Genomic DNA, 17278 nt, shown 5'->3' on the forward strand with positions numbered 1-17278 from the left:
CGATCAGTGTAAAACTTTGTATGCACACTCCCTAGAGGCCAAGGACAAACCTTTGCCCTGCATTCTTCACATTTGCCTTTTATAGCGCCACCAGGAGGCAGACTTATGTAAAACACATTTTTTGATATTAGGCCTTCATATTTGATCCAAATTTCACGCAAATCGGTACACATGATCTCTATAGTCAGGTGATCAAGACGGATCTGTTTGATTTCTCATATGCCATCCTGATTGGCTAACATTGACATGTAATGCTTGCAGGAGTGGCCCGTTTTGAACAAAATGCCGCAAATCATGAATGCAGCGTCCGATTACGGTTAAACTTTGAACGCACATTCACACTATGTTGAGGAACAAATGCCACCCTTTTAACATAGGCCTGTTATAGCGCCAACAGCAGGTCAAATTTAGCAAAACACATTTTTAGAACAAAATGCCTCAAATCATGCATGCAGTGTCCGATTGCCGTGCAAGGCCTAGGAATAAATGGCATCCTTTTCACATTCGGCTATTATAGCGCCACCAGGAGGCCATAATAACCTACCTGACCTGGCGGAGACTTGTGCTCCGAGGAGCACTTTTTCTAGTTAGTCTATGAGTCTATAAGTCTGAGTCTGATGAGTCTGTCTTATTTGCTACAGAGTAATTTAAAAGTATCTGCTAATAGTCCCAGTTCTATATTTAGTTTAGTACAGCTGTGTGGTGCAACTTCAACTAGCCTACATTAACTGATCCAATGTAGGTAAGATAAGCTTGATGCACCTTGAAACACTTGTGTTGCAGACAGTACACTTTCGTTGACCAATTACCCAAAACATTTGTCATGCTTGGTCTGCAACGCTACAAGTCTACAGTACATGAAAGGAATCTGTCCTCATTCTTTAAGGGGAAAAAACCCTGTTGGTCAGTTTATATACAATATGATAAAAAATAGCTCATATTTAAAAAAATATATATAATGCTTATTTTTCAACCGTCAACTTGATCAGTAGACAGATAGACATGCAGACTTGATTTATCCTGTGATGTAAATGAATGGAGAAAAAAAAAGGATTTCCTTGTTTTTGTTTTTTTGAGTAGCCTACCTACGCTATGTGGATGAAAGGTTTAGAAGCACACAACCAAGGATCTCCTCTGAGAATGAAGCAACAGAACCAAGGGATCCATAGAAACAGACACGGAAACAAGGAGGTCCTCAGAGAAAAAGAGACACAGAACTGAATTATTACATTATTGAAGTAATGGGGGCTCTTCATCTGTAGCTCTGCTCAAGGACAGTATATAAATGTCAAGAATAGAGCAATAAAATATGTGATAGATCATTTTACTCTGCAGCCCCTATACCCCCGCACACACACGGCACCCGGCTAGTTACTTGTTTTGACCCAGCTGGACATTGTCACTAGTGGAACACCCTGATTATGAATATCTTTCATGCTGTCATGTGTGTCATCAATGTGCCTTAGTTAGAAGTGTCTATCTTTTATCTTGTTATGCATTTCATTAGTACAATGCAGTATGTGTACCTTCTACTCCAGTGGCAAGGACCCCCAAATTGATATATATTTGGCCGCGGACACCCCCCCCCATCTGAAATTGTTTTGTGCCAGGGAACCCCCAGAAGCAAAGATTTTAGTTAAAAAATGTTCGCTTTAAAAAATATACATATTCAAAGATTTGCACACATTTTCATGATTTTTCCAAAAAATAGTAGATCTACAAGCTCATAGCGCGGCACTCTGTGCCGCGCTATGAGCTTGTATATCTGCCATTTTTGAATATCCAAAGTATAAAATATGGATTGAGTGCTTAAAATGATTGCGAACGCGGAAGGAGGCCGCCCAAGTGGAGCCTACGAAGGCCCAATTCCAAACCACCCCCTCACTGACTCATTGACTTGGGTGCGCGTTCATGTGAGCTCCGTAAGGGCTTGAGGGTTGTTCCAAATGAAATCGGAAAGTCAGCCTGAAGTTAGCGAGGGCTCGGGAACGCCCCTTTCTGCACCCTTTCCGTAAGTCAGTACCTTTGGAGACTTTGGCAAAGAAATTGCCCACAATACATTGCGTAGTGGGAGTTACCAGAGGACGCCGACGCCACGGTGCCCGGATTTAAAAGGGAAAGAGGCCTTTCTTCTGCAACGTCGCGAGAAATAAATGCAGAATTAAGAGGCACAGGGGCGAGCGGGGCGACCACCGGTCTCAGTGGGGGGGGGGGGGGGGGGGGGGGGCGGAGGGCGGGGGTTGGGGGGGGGGGGGGGGGGATTCATGTCATGGCATCAGGCCAGGGTTCATTAGTGAGGAAAATGGAATAAAAAAATAAAAAGAAGTTCAGTTGAAAGTTTGAGAACCTTCAAAAAGCAGGTTTTTGAGGGATTATTTTTATTTATTATTTATTTTATTACTAAAGGAAAAATTGTAATAGAATTTCTATTATCAAATAAATTGATTAAACACTTAATCAACCATATTTTATACTGTTGTACAAAGTTGTTGTGCAAAATAACAACATGTCCCAAAAATATACAGTTACTCCTAAGGCTATCATATAATGATTTACTTACTGTATCGATAGCTCTTGCACTCATGATACAATGTCTCTTTTTTATAATATTTTAATATAAAAGTTTATAATATTTAGAGAAATTCTAAGTTTCAAACGCAAAAGTAGTGGCAACTGGATATTTATTATAGTTAGACTGCATGTTACCTTTAAAGTTTAATGCACGTCTCCCATAGAGTTAAAAGGGGACGTCTCCCCACCCCCGCCTCCGCCCCCCGCTACTGAGACCGGTCGCGGCCCAGGGAGGCAAATGTCAGTCGCATCTTTGGTTGTCACGGCAACGTTGTCATCTGTCATCAAGGTAACGTGGGACGTCACAAAGGGCTGTTCCATTGCTTTTGTACCCTTTTGGAGCCCTTAAACCCTCCCACACTCAGACACTTTCCAGCTGACTTACCTTAAGCTAATGATGGTGCAGGGCTTGAGGGATTAGGGCAGAGTTTGGAATTGGGCCTATGAAACTCTGCTTGGCTTGTGTGTGTGTCTGTCTGTGTGCAGTGCACTGCCTGGGCGCGGCCGACAGAGTGCGCCAGAGTGCAGCTACAGTCAAAACACACTCACTCACACACACACACACACACACACACACACACACACACACACACACACACACACACACACACACACACACACACACACACACACCGTAAGTCCGTAAATACACAATATTTTCGAGCTGCGTTCGCTTCCAGCGTTCGCGCGTCTTACTTGTTGTAACACTATATTAACTAATTTCGCTGGGGACCCCCCTGGGACCCCACTTTAAGAACCAATGTTCTACTCCACACTGATCCGTCTCCTCCTCTCTCCTCAGGACAAGCTACTGGGAGGGCTACAAAATCTGAACGGAGGACTGATTCACAAAGCGTTGCGTGACCCTAGCACAGTAACCCACAGGCAGGCCCTGCTGAAAGTCATGTCCCAGGCTCTGGGCTTGGCTGGAGTTGAGAGCCAAGCTGATCCACAGGGGCTGAAGGAAGTGGAGGTACAGTATCATATTTTCAACCGTACAGCCAGACCCAGGGGGATATACGACAGCATTTCTTATTACATATAGGTTGTTTGTGTGTTGTAGAGCTCTTTGAAGTAAAACATTGTAGTTGAAATATCCTAATTGTGCTACAGTACTTTAGCCCATTCAATCCGGGAACGCACCTCTGTCATTTTAGATTTCTTTGGCTATTAAAATTTTGGACATAAAAGGTCTCCACCCGACAGCGAAGATATGGGTTTTAACTTAAGTGGTTAAATAAGATCATTTTCAAGCTATATATTCAGCTACTGTGGTCATGCAGTGTCAGGTAAACTGAGGGTTTACCATTCGTGATAGGCCGAGGTTTAAGTGCTGAATGACAGATAGACACCAGTAGCCATGTTACCACCATCGATTACAACTTCATGGCATGGCATGGCTCAGGGTAGCAATGAGTTCAATGCATTGATAATGCATTGAACCGAGCTGTTGCATTACTCTTATCAGTGCAGAGAGCTCTGAGGGTTTTCGTAATGTAAGAAGAATTGCAAAGCGTGAAATTAATCAATTCCTAGTCCTGGGTGATGTCCAAAATTCTATATTGCGATGTCATCCCCACCAAAATACAGCAATATTCAATATTATCATACAGGGGAGGGGGGGGGGCTACTTGCACCTAAAGCCTTCAGCATACTACAAACGAAGTCAAACTTTTTTCGCCTTGGGCAGAGCTTCCCAAACCGAGCAAAGTGTAAAGATGCGGTTACACTCGGGGTTCTAAACCTTGGGTCTGCTTACAGTATACGATGCTGGAACTGTAATTTGACCACTGATCCAAAGTTTTCACATCAGCTTGTTACAGCGTGACCAGGAGGCCGATTTTTGCTAAATACTGTCTTGATGAATTGAATACATAGGACCACAATGGAAACGAGCCCTCAGGGCTTTTTGTGTTATCCTTTTTTAGCATCATTGTATAATATAATAATCGTGCCGCTGCACGTTTTTGCAAACTGTCGATAAAGTATTCAATCAATCAAAAAAACAAAGTTTGCGGGCCCTGGGTAGGCAACCCGGCCTGGCGGAGACCTGTGCTCCGAGGAGCACACTTTTCTAGTTTGTCGTTTCTGGAGGCAGACACAGTGGGCAAAGTGTGTGCTATAGCTCTCTCCATTAATTAATTGCCATCTGGTTCTGTAAACTTTGTAGTCCCTCAGAGAGGGATTATAGAGGTTTGTACCGTATTGATCTGCCAAAGCCAAAACAAGTTCTATTTTGTTTGGAATATGCTTCAGCTTTAACCCAGGAGCTAGAGTGAAACGATATTGTCGTAGACAATAATCCTGATTATGGTGTAAAGTAACTAAGTACAATTACTAAAGTACTGTACTTAAGTACTTTTTTTTGTTGTTATTTTTTACTTTACTGGAGTATTTTCAATTTTCAATAATTTTACTTCTACTCCACTATATCTCAGAGGCAAATATTGGACTTTTACTCCACTACAATTATTTGTGCGCTTCGCTGCTAGCAGAGTGAAGGAAGAGGGCGAACCTAGTGATGCTGGGGGTTTAATAACCCAACCGGTTTCTGGTTTGCGTCACAGAACCCTGTCCAATCGAAGACTGTATCCGGGAGTTCATGTGTTGTGCTCTGTGTAATGCTAGAGAGCGATGATATCCCATAAGTAAGTTTCTTAAGAAGAAACAAAAGAACAACTTAATTACTTTGCAGATATAAATTATTATATTATAAAACATACATTAACCACTTTAGCCCTATTTATACATAGGCTATTTGAAAATAGCCAATCTACAAGCTCACAACGTTGCTATTTTCAAACATTTTAATGCTTTTACTTTTGGTACTTTAAGTATATTTTGATGCCAATACTTTTGTACTTTTACTCAAGTAACATTTTGAACACAGGCCTTTTAGTTGTAACAGAGGATTTTTATATTGTGGTATTGCTACTTTTACTTAAGTAAAACATCTGAGTACTTATTCCACCACTGGAAATATTATTGTGATAGTTGCTATTATCGAAGATCGGCCCAAGACTACTGTTAATTATCCACCATTCTCTCTCTCCTTGTCAAGGGGGTCCTTCTGACAGGTGCTATGTTAGAAATGCTCACCTGTGGCGAGGATGGGACTGGCGAGCTGAACAAGATACTGCTTGTCCCTGAGAAGCAGCGGTCTGTGCTGCAGGCCTATCACAGCGTGGTATGCGGCGGTCTGGAGGAGCAGAGGGCTGAACGCTTTGAGGAGATGAGCCAGGAGCTGAGAGATCAGATTGACATGCAGAGGGTCATCCAGAAGGTATCCGCTTAAAGCCTTCTGCTTAATGCCTTTACTGCTACGCTCATCAAAATAAGTGGTAACATTGCCCAAGCAATTTCTAAAGGAACCTAGAAAAGATTAGACTCATTAGAGTGCATATCTCTGCCAACACTATGCTTAATCTGCCCAGCCAATCTCAATTCTGACCTTGACTGGCACCTTGACCTCCTACCTTTCTGACCCACACTTTAAAGAACCCACTCATCCATGGAGTTGTGCCTTTTGTTTGGTTAATGTATTTTTGAAGCATTTTGTGCTCTGCATATCTCCAAAGCAATAATATTGTGTCTTACAACTAAAATCTAGTCTTCAGACATGCATTCACCTTTACACAGGGCACGCAACTCGAATGGGTTGTAACATCACATGCCAAAAGCCAATCACAGACATCCCAGATCACAGACATTTGGGGGGCTTGTATCTGTCGAGGGGGGGAGGGGGAATGTTACTGCATGGCGGGGCGGGGACCCAAACATACATCATTCATTATTATTATTATTATAACATTGGTAGATTAACCTAATTTATCATTAGGTAGTTAGGTAGGTAGGTAGGTAGGTAGGTAGGTAGGTAGATAGATAGATATAGATGGAGACCAGCTGCAACCATAATTAATAGGGGCTTAAGTAAGTGGTTAAGCTGAACATCATAACTGTAATACTGCTGCTGCTACCTTCACACGGCTTGCATTTGACTCACCTTGACGTGTCTTTTACAAGTCATTGATTCACCACCTTGTTGGGCAATAAACCTCGCTGTTGCGCACTGTGCAACGGCCGGCCGGGCAAGTATCATTCTATTTTTACAGGAACGAGACACAGGTAATGCTTCAAATAATCTGACGTAAAGTGGGTGTTATATTTATTTTATTTCTTCCTGTCTGTCATCTAAATTAAGAACTTTAGACTGACCGTCCCGGACCACAGAGTTATAATATATCGTCCCAGACTTTTTTTTCTCTCCTCGCACTTCTCAGACCAAAGGCTGCAGTCACTAGTAGACACACCCACCCTTCATACAGCCAATGACATTAATACATTTGGCCAGATTGACAGTTCAGTGACATATGAGAACTAAACAAGGCGAGTGTCCGGGAGCGGACGCTAATTCCCAGGAGACTCCCGGAACTTCCGGGAGAGGTGGGATGTCTGCAATAATAGCCTCACTAAATAAAAGGCTAGCATTTACATGCATTGATCGAAGCAGGGATTGAGTGATACAAAACAAGCGCTCACTAAGGAAGTGAATGGCTTGTTATGTTTTAGTTGCAGTGTGTTTGGTGTTTGTTCAGATGTTCTCTGTGGATCATTGGGTTATCCAACATAACATATTAACCCATTAAGACCTGAGGCTGATTTTCTGTGTGTCGCTTTTTTCATCTCTCCTCATTTCATTCCACCCCATCCCTCCATCTATTTTCACCTCCATCCCCCCTCTTCCCCTTCTCACCCCTCCTTTCCTTTACCTCTTCCTTCCAGCTTCGATTGGAGCAGACCAACTCCTCTGGCCCTCTGTCCCAGTCTCACCTGGCAGCCCTTCTGAAGGACCTGGCTGATGTGGAGAGGCTCCTCAGGGACGTGGACCTCCTTTCCGGCCTTGCGCGCCTCCTCCCCAAGGGAGCCTGCGCTGGCCGTGCGTCCCCATCCCCTTCCAACGTCTCCTCCTCTTGGCCCTTTAACACCACGACCTGGGGTCCAAACGCCACCGACGTTCCCGGAGACGAGGGGGAGGAAGGTGCCACGCGAGGAGGAGGAGAAGGAGCTGGGAAGGGGGAAGCAGAGAATCCCCACTCTCAGTTCTCAGCCTTTGTGCAGCTCTGGGCAGGGCTGCAGCCCATTCTGTGTGGGAACAACAGGTAGGTGTACTCGAGCAAGGATTTATTAGATATTAAAGTCCTTCTAGCAAGGTAGTCGATCTTGCGTGAAGGAGGCAGCTCACCTCCAAACAAACAGCAAAGTAAAACGCCACATAACACAGACACAAGTGGATAAAACTTTGTATGCACTATAAAATCATGACTAATAATTCAACTCTCAGAGCTAAATGAACACTGAGAATTATACTTCTCTATGTGTGTTTCCTGGTCATTTTCAAAACATTGCATTTTGAGAGAAAATCACTGTGGACTTTTTCTTGGAAACAAGGGACATGATGACCATAACTGTAAATTCTAGCTCAACAGTGGCTGCACTCCAAATGTAGGAATACAGTGGGTATATAGAATGTACAGGTTGTAAAGCCACAAGCTTTTAACCCATGATCTATATCCTACAGGATCATTGAGCCCGAAGCTCTAAAACAGGGCAACATGAGTTCCTTAGGCTTCACCAGCAAAGAGCAGAGAAACCTGGGTTTACTTGTGCATCTGATGACTACAAATCCCAAGATCCTCTATTCTCCCATTGGCTCTCAGGTGGATAAAGTGATCCAGAAGGCAAGTACTACAGATAATAGCTTTGGCTTTGTGTGTGCAGTCGTTTCACCGTTGATGCAGGCGTATAAGAATCATCATTCTAAACAAAGAAGAAAATGTATCAAAATTGATTTATTGATTGAATATTGTATTAGACAAATTGCAAAACAGCACGAGTACAGTCAAACACTTGGTCTAAGAGGATAACACCAAGTCCTTGCAGTCTTGTTTCCATTGGGGTCCTATGTATTCAATTCATCAACATATAAAAAATAACACCAAAATTCAATATCATCACAAATATAAAACACTATACTGTATATACAGAGTAGAAAAGGGGGGGGGTGTCCTGTCTAAAGAACTGCTTAGTAAACAATATTTGAAGTTGTTAGTAGTTTATGATTATTTGTCACTTTGCTTAACAAAGTACTATATGGTTATATTCTTAACAGTTTACTGTTAACATTGTCCAGTGTCATCATTTTCACTGATGGATGCTGCATCCACTCCCAGAGAAACTTAATTTGAATTCAAGGGTCCACTATATTTAATGGGAACAGTGTCATCGTTTGTATCTCATGCTCCAGACATTAATCATGCAGTGTACACGAGCTGTGAGGTGGATTTCACATCAAGTCAATGACTCAACTGATTAATCTGTCCCTATAGCTTCTCGTGCTATACCCCTCTGCTTCCCAAGAGGTCCAGAATACCACGTTAGCACAATCTGCCATTGATTCTCTGTAAGACCAAACAGTTACCTGGGCCTTGGTCTTGGCAGCGGCTCCATAGATCCACTATCTTAGAAAGTGGACAGAAAAATGTGAGAGCGTGTGAGGAAGAGCGGGACATATAGAGGGAGGAAGGGAGGAATGCGGTAATAGGCTATATTAAGATAGAAGTGAACAGTGAGGAAGAGTGAGAGACTGAGGGAGGAAGGGAGGGATGCAGGAGTAAGCTATATTAAGACACCAGATAGAGGGAGGGAGGGAGGGATGCAGGAGTAAGCTATATTAATCCATTAAGACCGGGAACGCATCCGTGTAATTTTTTTATTTGAGCTAAAATGCATAATTTTACACTTTGGCTGTTCAAAAATAGCAGATATACAAGCTCATAGTGCGGCACAGAGTGCCACGCTACGAGTAGATCTGCTATTTTTGAAAAATCATGAAAATCTGTGCAAATCTTTTGATATATATATTTTTCTTTTAAAGCAAACATTTTTTACTCAAATCTTTGCTTCTGGGGGTCCCTCGAACAAAATATTTTGAGATGGGGATCGGCGGCCAAATACATATCATTTTGGGGGTCCTTGACATGAAAATGTTTGAGCACCACTGACATAGAAACATACGTTTTTCAGAAAACCGTTGGGAGTTTAGAAGACATTTGTAGAATGGGAACCTTTCAGGCATTAATGGGTTAAGAGACAAGATATAGGGAGGGAGGGATGGATGCAGGAGTAAGCTATTTTAAGACACAAGTGAACAGTAGTCCCCTGAGAGGGCTCATAATATACCAAACTAAGGTTATTTACTCTCTACGTTGCTTTTCTTAGGCCAACGAGACATTTGCATTCGTGGGGAACGTGACCCACTATGCCCGCGTGTGGCTCAACATCTCTGCCCAGCTCAGGACCTTTCTGGAAGAGGGCAAGCTGCACCACCACCTGGTCTGGCTACAGCAGGTATACGCTTAAAAACACTTTTTGATCAGGGTATAAACAGTGGTGGAAAAAGGTACTCACATGTATTACTTAAGTAAAAGTATCAATGCTGCAATATAGAAATACTCAAGTACTACAAGTAAAAGTCCGGAATTCAAAATGTGCTTGAGTAAAAGTGCAAAAGTATTGGCATCAAAATGTACTTAAAGTACCAAAAGTAAAAGTAGTCATTATGCAGAATGTCCCATTTCAAGTTCTCAAATGTATACAAAATCTTTTGAAAATAGCAGATCTACAAGCTCACAATGTGTTGCATTGCGATGCATTGTGAGCTTGTAGATAGTCTATTTTCAAATGGCTGAAATGTATATACTGTAGGGCTGAAGTGGTTAGTGTATGTTTTGTAATAATAATCAAAACCTTGAAAGTAACTAGTAACAAAAGTTTCAAATAATTGTAGTGGAGTAAAATATGTGCCTCTGAGATGTAGTATTGGAATTGGAGATACTCAAGTAAAGTACATATACCTAAAACTTTTACTCAAGTACAGTACCAGTAAATATACTTACTAGTGATGCGCGGGTCGGGTTTTTTCATGACCCGCCCCGCCCCGCGACGGAACGCAACCCGCCTCAACCCGCCCCGCGAACCCATATATATATATCTATGGCTCAACCCGCCCGCGACCCGCGATTTTTTTTTATTCTGTAAAATTATGGTTCGAAAATAATGTATTCAAGTGTATTCAAACTGTTTTATTATTCTTATTCTTATTAGGAATAAAGACAAAACAAGAGCATGTTATTATTTTTATTTTTTTTGCGTGTGAGAGCGCGTGACCCGCTCACCCTCAGCCCGCATAATTTTCTCCGGAATTCTGACTTGACCCACCCGCGCCGCGTGTTGACCCGCGGGTCCCGCGGGTTACGGGTCAACCCGCGCATCACTAATACTTACAGTAGTTACTTTCCACCACTGAGTATAAATCAACTGAACATTGTTTCTCTGTTTATCTGAAATGCATACTACGATGGGCTCCAGACCGCACAACCGTGGATTGGATCAAGTGGGTGTATAGAGAGAATGGATTGAAGTGATCTGCTAACTCCATCTCTTCTCCACACAGCTGTCCTCAGAGCTGCGTAGACACCCGGAGCTGCTAAATGCGACAGACAGTGAGTTGATGCAGGGCCTGCTGGAGGGCAATTACACCCTTCCTAACACAACCACCTTACTGGAACAGCTAGACACCATAGACAATGCAGCCTGTGGCTGGACACACTTCATGTCTAAGGTATGTAGATGCAGATTACTATAATTAGTATTTAAAATAAATAAATAAATATATATGTATAGAACTTTGTACTTTGGTTGCAAAGTTCTGTAGCTAGAACTAAAAAAGCAGTGGTTTTGCCAGCCATGGACTTGAGTTAAATACTTCCTTATTTTGTATTTTATTTTGAAATGTAACTACTGTAGAGGATATGCCCCTTGAGATCGATGTAACATCTCGTTTTCAAGGGGTCCCTAATTTTGTTCTGACAGTCTTCTTCAGTTAATGTAATATTTTAGTAATTTTGTTCACATGTTTGATATCTCAAAACTATTGCAAAAAAGATTAGATACTCATTATTCATAACGTACTGGATGAAAAGTACCATAGAATAATGATTAGCTGCCATCAGCATTCAGATTGTCGTAAGCCATAGTCATGCTGTAGCGTACCTTCAACCTCTATTGAGACGTTTGCATTATACGTTTTGTTCTGTTTTTGTTTTACTATCTACATATTTGCTACTGAAACAACCAACTGTACCCTCAGGGAACAATAGGGTTTTTATCTTAGCCAGTTATCCACTTAGTCAAGTCAAAGGTGACAGTCACCATACAGTATATTACATCCATGGACATTAGACACCAGTCCTGAGAGAGACAGTCTGCCATGGGAAGCCTTGACACAAGCAGGAAGAGGCACAGAAACACAATCTTATCGACCCAAGCTCAGACCGCTATCCTGCAGTAATATGAGTTCTGCGGCCCGAGGCTCCTTGACCCATTAAGACCTGAGGCCGATTCCAAAAAATGTCTTCTAGATCCTTACAGTTTTCTGATACATGTTTCTATATCAGTGGTGCTCAAACTTTTTCATGTCAAGGACCCCAGCAATTATTATGTATTTGGCCGCGGACCCTCATCTCAAAATATGTTGTTCCAGGAACCCCCAGAACCAAAGATTTGAGTTAAAAAAGAATTGCTTTAAAAAACATATATATTTTCAAAGATATTCAACATTTTCACAATAAAAAAGAAATAGCAGAGCTACAAGCTCATAGCGTGGCACAAAGTGATACGTTGTGAGCTTGTATATCTGCATTTTTTTTTTAAATCGTGACACACACACACTCATGTATATAGCTCAAATCTAAAAAGACAACAGATGCTTTCCCGGTTTTAACGGGTTAAACAATGCTCAACTGTAAGAATAGTTATTTCTTAACCACATGATCCCCCGGTTCTGGGCATGTCGTAATAGGTGAACATTCTGTGAAAATAGGCCGGAATGAGCTGAAAATAACAAGCTCACAACACGTCGCAATGCGATGCGTTGTCAGCTTATGGATCGGCTATTTTTGGCAAAGATTATTTGGTGAGGAGAGACAAAATAGGAGGGGGCCAAGTATAGACCGCTGGCGGACCACGGTTGGGTTTAACTGGTGAGGTTGTCGTTGTGTGTGAACTGTGCAGTGGAAAATATCCCTGTCCTTCTCCCTGACTTCTTCTAATTATTTTTCTTCCACTTGCATGTTACAGTCCTGATAATGCTGTCAAATGTAAAATGAATTTATGTTCTGCAATGTTTTATGTGTTATTGCCTGAGTGCTCTATGGCAGTGAGTGTACTTTGTATTAGTTGTGCCTGCCTTACTTATACTTGGTGATTCTGATAATTGCAGGTCAGCGTAGATATCTTCAAAGGCTTTCCTGATGAAGACAGTATCGTCAACTACACCCTGAACCAAGCCTACCAGGACAATGTGTCTGTGTTTGCCAGTGAGTTAATGTGTGGTTGTCACAAAATCCCAAGGCACACTTAAAAATGTATTCACAACTTTATATGTGTGAATCCCAAGGCACACCTGGACTTGTCTTATGGCACACCAGTTAAGAACCACTGATATAATATACTGGCGTGTCATCCTGACTTAATGGTCGTCACAAAATGTGGTTCCAAATGAGAAACCAGCAAGAAACTCTTTCAGAACTGTCATATCTTCTTAATTTAAATCATTCAATTTGACTTTTTATTCATGCAATTTGTTCCATTCTATGTCTCCTGGTTTCTGCTGCCCAATTTCAGTTTTTCATCCTTGAAATAAAAGAAAAAGAAAATAAACAAATTTACTGACTACATACAGACATAAATAACATCACACAGGATTTGGAGTGTTTTTTTTAACACCACAGGAATCAAACCAAAGCTCTGCATGTTCTCTACCTGCTCAGGTGTTATTTTCCAGACGGACAAAGACGGCTCTCTGCCTCCACATGTCATGTACAAGATCCGACAGAACTCCAGCTTTACGGAGAAGACCAACGAGATCCGTCGGGCGTACTGGCGCCCCGGGCCCAACACCGGTGGAAAGTTCTATTTCCTCTATGGTTTCGTCTGGATCCAAGGTACAGTATGCTGCCAGAAGCAATGGCTCTTTAAATACTTAAAGGGATAGTTCACCCCCAAAATGACTTTCTATCTTTTAGTCACCCCATGGAGACTTGAATTTATGGATATGTTTTTGTTTTTGTCGCTTTCCTAAGTCAATAATTTGATGACCGACAGTGGTTCCGGTAGGAGACACAAAGAGTCTCTTTTGTATCTCCTACCGAAACCGCTGCCTACCGCTCCGCTGGTCATCAAAATGTGTTGACCTATCATTTAATGATTGGCTTAGGAATGCGACAAAACAAAAAAATATCCATGAATTCAAGTCTCCATGGGGTGACAAATCGATAGAAAAAAAGTATTTTTTTGGGGTGAACTATCCCTTTAAAGTAACCCTACGTAGGCCGGCAGTGGCTCGCTTGGGAATCGGAAGGTTCCCGGTTTGATCCCTGTTTCCCCCCGTGTTAGTGTTGAGGTGGGTGAATGTAATGCACATTGATTGATTTAATACATCAGGCATGAACGTACATTTTGATTTGTTGTTCAACTGCCAGAGCTGGAAGGAGAAAGCTTCCTCTTAGCTTGGCATGGCTGCTTTAGTGCTGTCTGCAGATGGCAAAACCAGCACACTATAAATCAACAGTCCCGAACGCCAGTCCACTGGGGCTGAGAATGTTGTGTCAAACGAGTTGTTTTTTTTTTCATTAAGAACAGAATTTGTTTTGGGTAAAGTGCTTACCAGCACGTACACCTGTGAGTGTGGATGCCAGCGCAAGCTGCAGATGAAGCACTTCCTCTCTCCTCAAGTCATTCTTTATTTAGGAGGTAGGAGAGAATAGAAGCTGCTTATTTGACAGATAAAGTTGAAGTGGGCTGATGCATTTGGGCTTGACGGGGCAGCCGGAGAGAGACATGGCTCGTTAAGATGTAAAGTGCAGTTGATTTAAGCCACATTGTATTCCTCAAACTGTTTTTTATATTAAATTAGCCTACGTTATCTGCTAGTCTTTTAGTCTGAAGCGGGGGGTGGGGGGGACGTTACTTCTTCCTCCTGGCTTATATTTTTACTGTAGCTAGCACTTCTCCTTTGCACACGAGCTCTGCAAGCTTTGCACATATCCTATATATATCCTTGTTGCATTTCATGCTCAACTTCTTCTCGTACTGTGCGTGTGTCAGTTTGAGTTAAACCACTTAAACCCTATACTTTGTTGACTGGGGTCTCTCGGGGGCTATTTTTTCCCCCTCTGCACCAAATCTCTTCACCGAAAATAGCCAATCTACAACGCAACGTTTTGGTGAGCTTGTAGATCTGCTATTTTTGAGTGGTGCCGAAGGCAGCCACTCCTATATCTGGCTTTGTCTGTGTGTCCGTATGTATGTATGTATGTATGTACAGTATGTATGTCCGTGTGTCCACCAAGCTAACATTGGTCAAGCATCACGTGACACGTGACAATATGTTGAAAGGGTGTGCTTTGATTGGCTAGCGAGACGCATGACGAAATAGAGCTCTATAAATAGGTGTGTCAGTTTGAAACAGTGTTTACATGTTTCAAAGTGACATCAGTGCCATCAGCCAAGCTAACATTGGACATGTTAGCTTGGCTGATTGAACATGTTAGCCAAGCTAAGCAAGGCACCACTCACTTCACACAGGGTGTGATTTTTAGCGGCGCTAGCCGCTCTATACCTTTAGGTATAGAGCGGATATTAGCCCTCTATACCTGGCTTTTGCGTCAACGTTCTGATTGGTCAGACACGTCAACAAAGTGATTGGTCAAGCTTCACGTGACACGTGGTTATAAACACATTATAAACACTTATTGATGACAAAATGTATCAAAGGCGCCGCTACCTTCACACAGGTGTGATTTTTTGCAGAATGTTTGGCTATTTTCTTCGCCGAATGTTCACCCAGGGTTAAAGTGTTTAGGATTGAAATTTTGATTGTCCTTCTTTTTCTAATGTCTAATCCTCTCTATTTCTCTCAGATATGATGGAGAGAGCCATCATTAACACGTTTGTGGGCCATGACGTGGTGGAGCCTGGCAACTACGTCCAGATGTTTCCTTACCCGTGTTACACACGAGACGAGTAAGGAATGAGTAACTATAACAACAGAGCGATAGTAATAATCGTGAGCAGTATGTGGTCCAATGGTGGTGGCCTTGGTATAATCTGTCATTTTAGATTTTTTTGGCTATTAAAAAACAGCAGATATACAAGCTCATAGATCTGAGCTTGTAGATCTGCATTTTTTTTTAAATTGTGAAAGTTTTTGCTAATCTTTGAATATATATATATTTTTAAGCGAACATTTGTACTGTCAGATGTCTCAACAGATGTCAAAGTATGTTGTTCCAGGGACAAAGATTTGAGTTAAAAACATAATTCTTTTGGGGGTCCTTGACAAGAAAAGTTTGTAGATCTGCTATTATGAGCTTGTAGATCTGCTATTTTTGAATAGCCAAAGAATAAAAATAATGGTTTTAGCTAAAATCTAAAATGACACCGGATTGAATGGGTTAAGATGAGTAATAAGTGTACAGTAATACATGGCACAGCACATCACATCAGTGTGATATACGTCATGTACTGTATGTAATGGACAGTAGCACCACTCATTTCATTTGACACTTTTGCATCACCATACTCATGCTTTTTTTATATAATACCAGCTCGGATCGGGGCTGAAACCTTGACCAATAATTACTATGACTATGAGTCATATGTCCTAGATATGTCATCGACAACTGACGTCACAGGCTGGCCCTATGACGTCAGTTGGAGCCACACCGTTCCCATGAATAGATTTTTTTAGAGATCCACATGAATAGAGTACAGAAGTCCTGACGTCACTAGTTCATCCCCTGGGTCGTGTAAGTCATTTCTCTATGGAGAATAACATTGGGTCATCTTAGAGTCATCTCATATAAGAATTCTAGTCCAAAAATAAACAAACTGTCTCTGCGATATTGTCAGGGAGGTGGCTCTGTATCGTCTATGATAGTCAGTCACTCATTTGATACAGTCTGTTTCTGGCGAAAATGTAAGTGATGCTTCATATCCATATGAGTGAAACCGCCGTGATCATTTGTTTATTTTTGGAACACAGTTCTTATTTTACACGATATTAAACACGTCTATGGGAATTCAGAATGCGGGGAAAAAAACGCCACCCAGGTAGGATGCGTAATTACGTCAGACTTCGGTGCACTATAGATTTTATATAGCAACTAACAAATATATAATATCTTCCTTATAATGTAAAGCTCAGGGGAATGTACACACAGTACTGGGATAGTACTGGGATAAACGCACATGTCAAGATGTAAATGATCTAGTACTTGTCATCTTCCGTTAACCTTTTGTTTGGTGATTATTGACACATTATTGTTTTGTCGTCGTTCAGCTTCCTGTTTGTGATTGAACACATGATGCCTCTGTGCATGGTGATCTCCTGGGTCTACTCGGTCGCCATGATGATTCAGCACATCGTGGCTGAGAAGGAGCATCGCCTCAAAGAGGTCTGTCTGTCAGGCATTAGCCTTTCTCTGTGACCTTGGTTTGTACATGTACTTGTCTCAATAATGTCCCATTGCTTGTCTGTAGTTGTAGTGTTGGTGGACACTGGACAATTTGTCTGCCTCCCTTTCTG

The 17278-nt window shown here is 41.9% G+C and overlaps 1 protein-coding gene across 3 annotated transcripts in view; it reads left to right on the top strand.

Moving 5' to 3' along the window:
* Nucleotides 1–17278, top strand: part of abca2 (ATP-binding cassette, sub-family A (ABC1), member 2) — a 100707-nt gene that overhangs the window by 47956 nt on the left and 35473 nt on the right. For all 3 annotated transcript variants that reach the window (XM_084054243.1, XM_084054241.1, XM_084054242.1), the window contains 10 exons: nucleotides 3374–3544; nucleotides 5633–5854; nucleotides 7354–7730; nucleotides 8150–8309; nucleotides 9850–9978; nucleotides 11084–11251; nucleotides 12911–13007; nucleotides 13461–13634; nucleotides 15612–15714; nucleotides 17033–17147. In XM_084054243.1, coding sequence (XP_083910369.1) covers nucleotides 3374–3544; nucleotides 5633–5854; nucleotides 7354–7730; nucleotides 8150–8309; nucleotides 9850–9978; nucleotides 11084–11251; nucleotides 12911–13007; nucleotides 13461–13634; nucleotides 15612–15714; nucleotides 17033–17147 — 1716 coding nt within the window. The remainder of the gene's footprint in view (nucleotides 1–3373; nucleotides 3545–5632; nucleotides 5855–7353; nucleotides 7731–8149; nucleotides 8310–9849; nucleotides 9979–11083; nucleotides 11252–12910; nucleotides 13008–13460; nucleotides 13635–15611; nucleotides 15715–17032; nucleotides 17148–17278) is intronic.

Source organism: Gymnoscopelus microlampas, assembly GCF_963454915.1.
Source record: "Gymnoscopelus microlampas genome assembly, chromosome: 4".
In the NCBI taxonomy this organism is placed as follows: domain Eukaryota; kingdom Metazoa; phylum Chordata; class Actinopteri; order Myctophiformes; family Myctophidae; genus Gymnoscopelus; species Gymnoscopelus microlampas.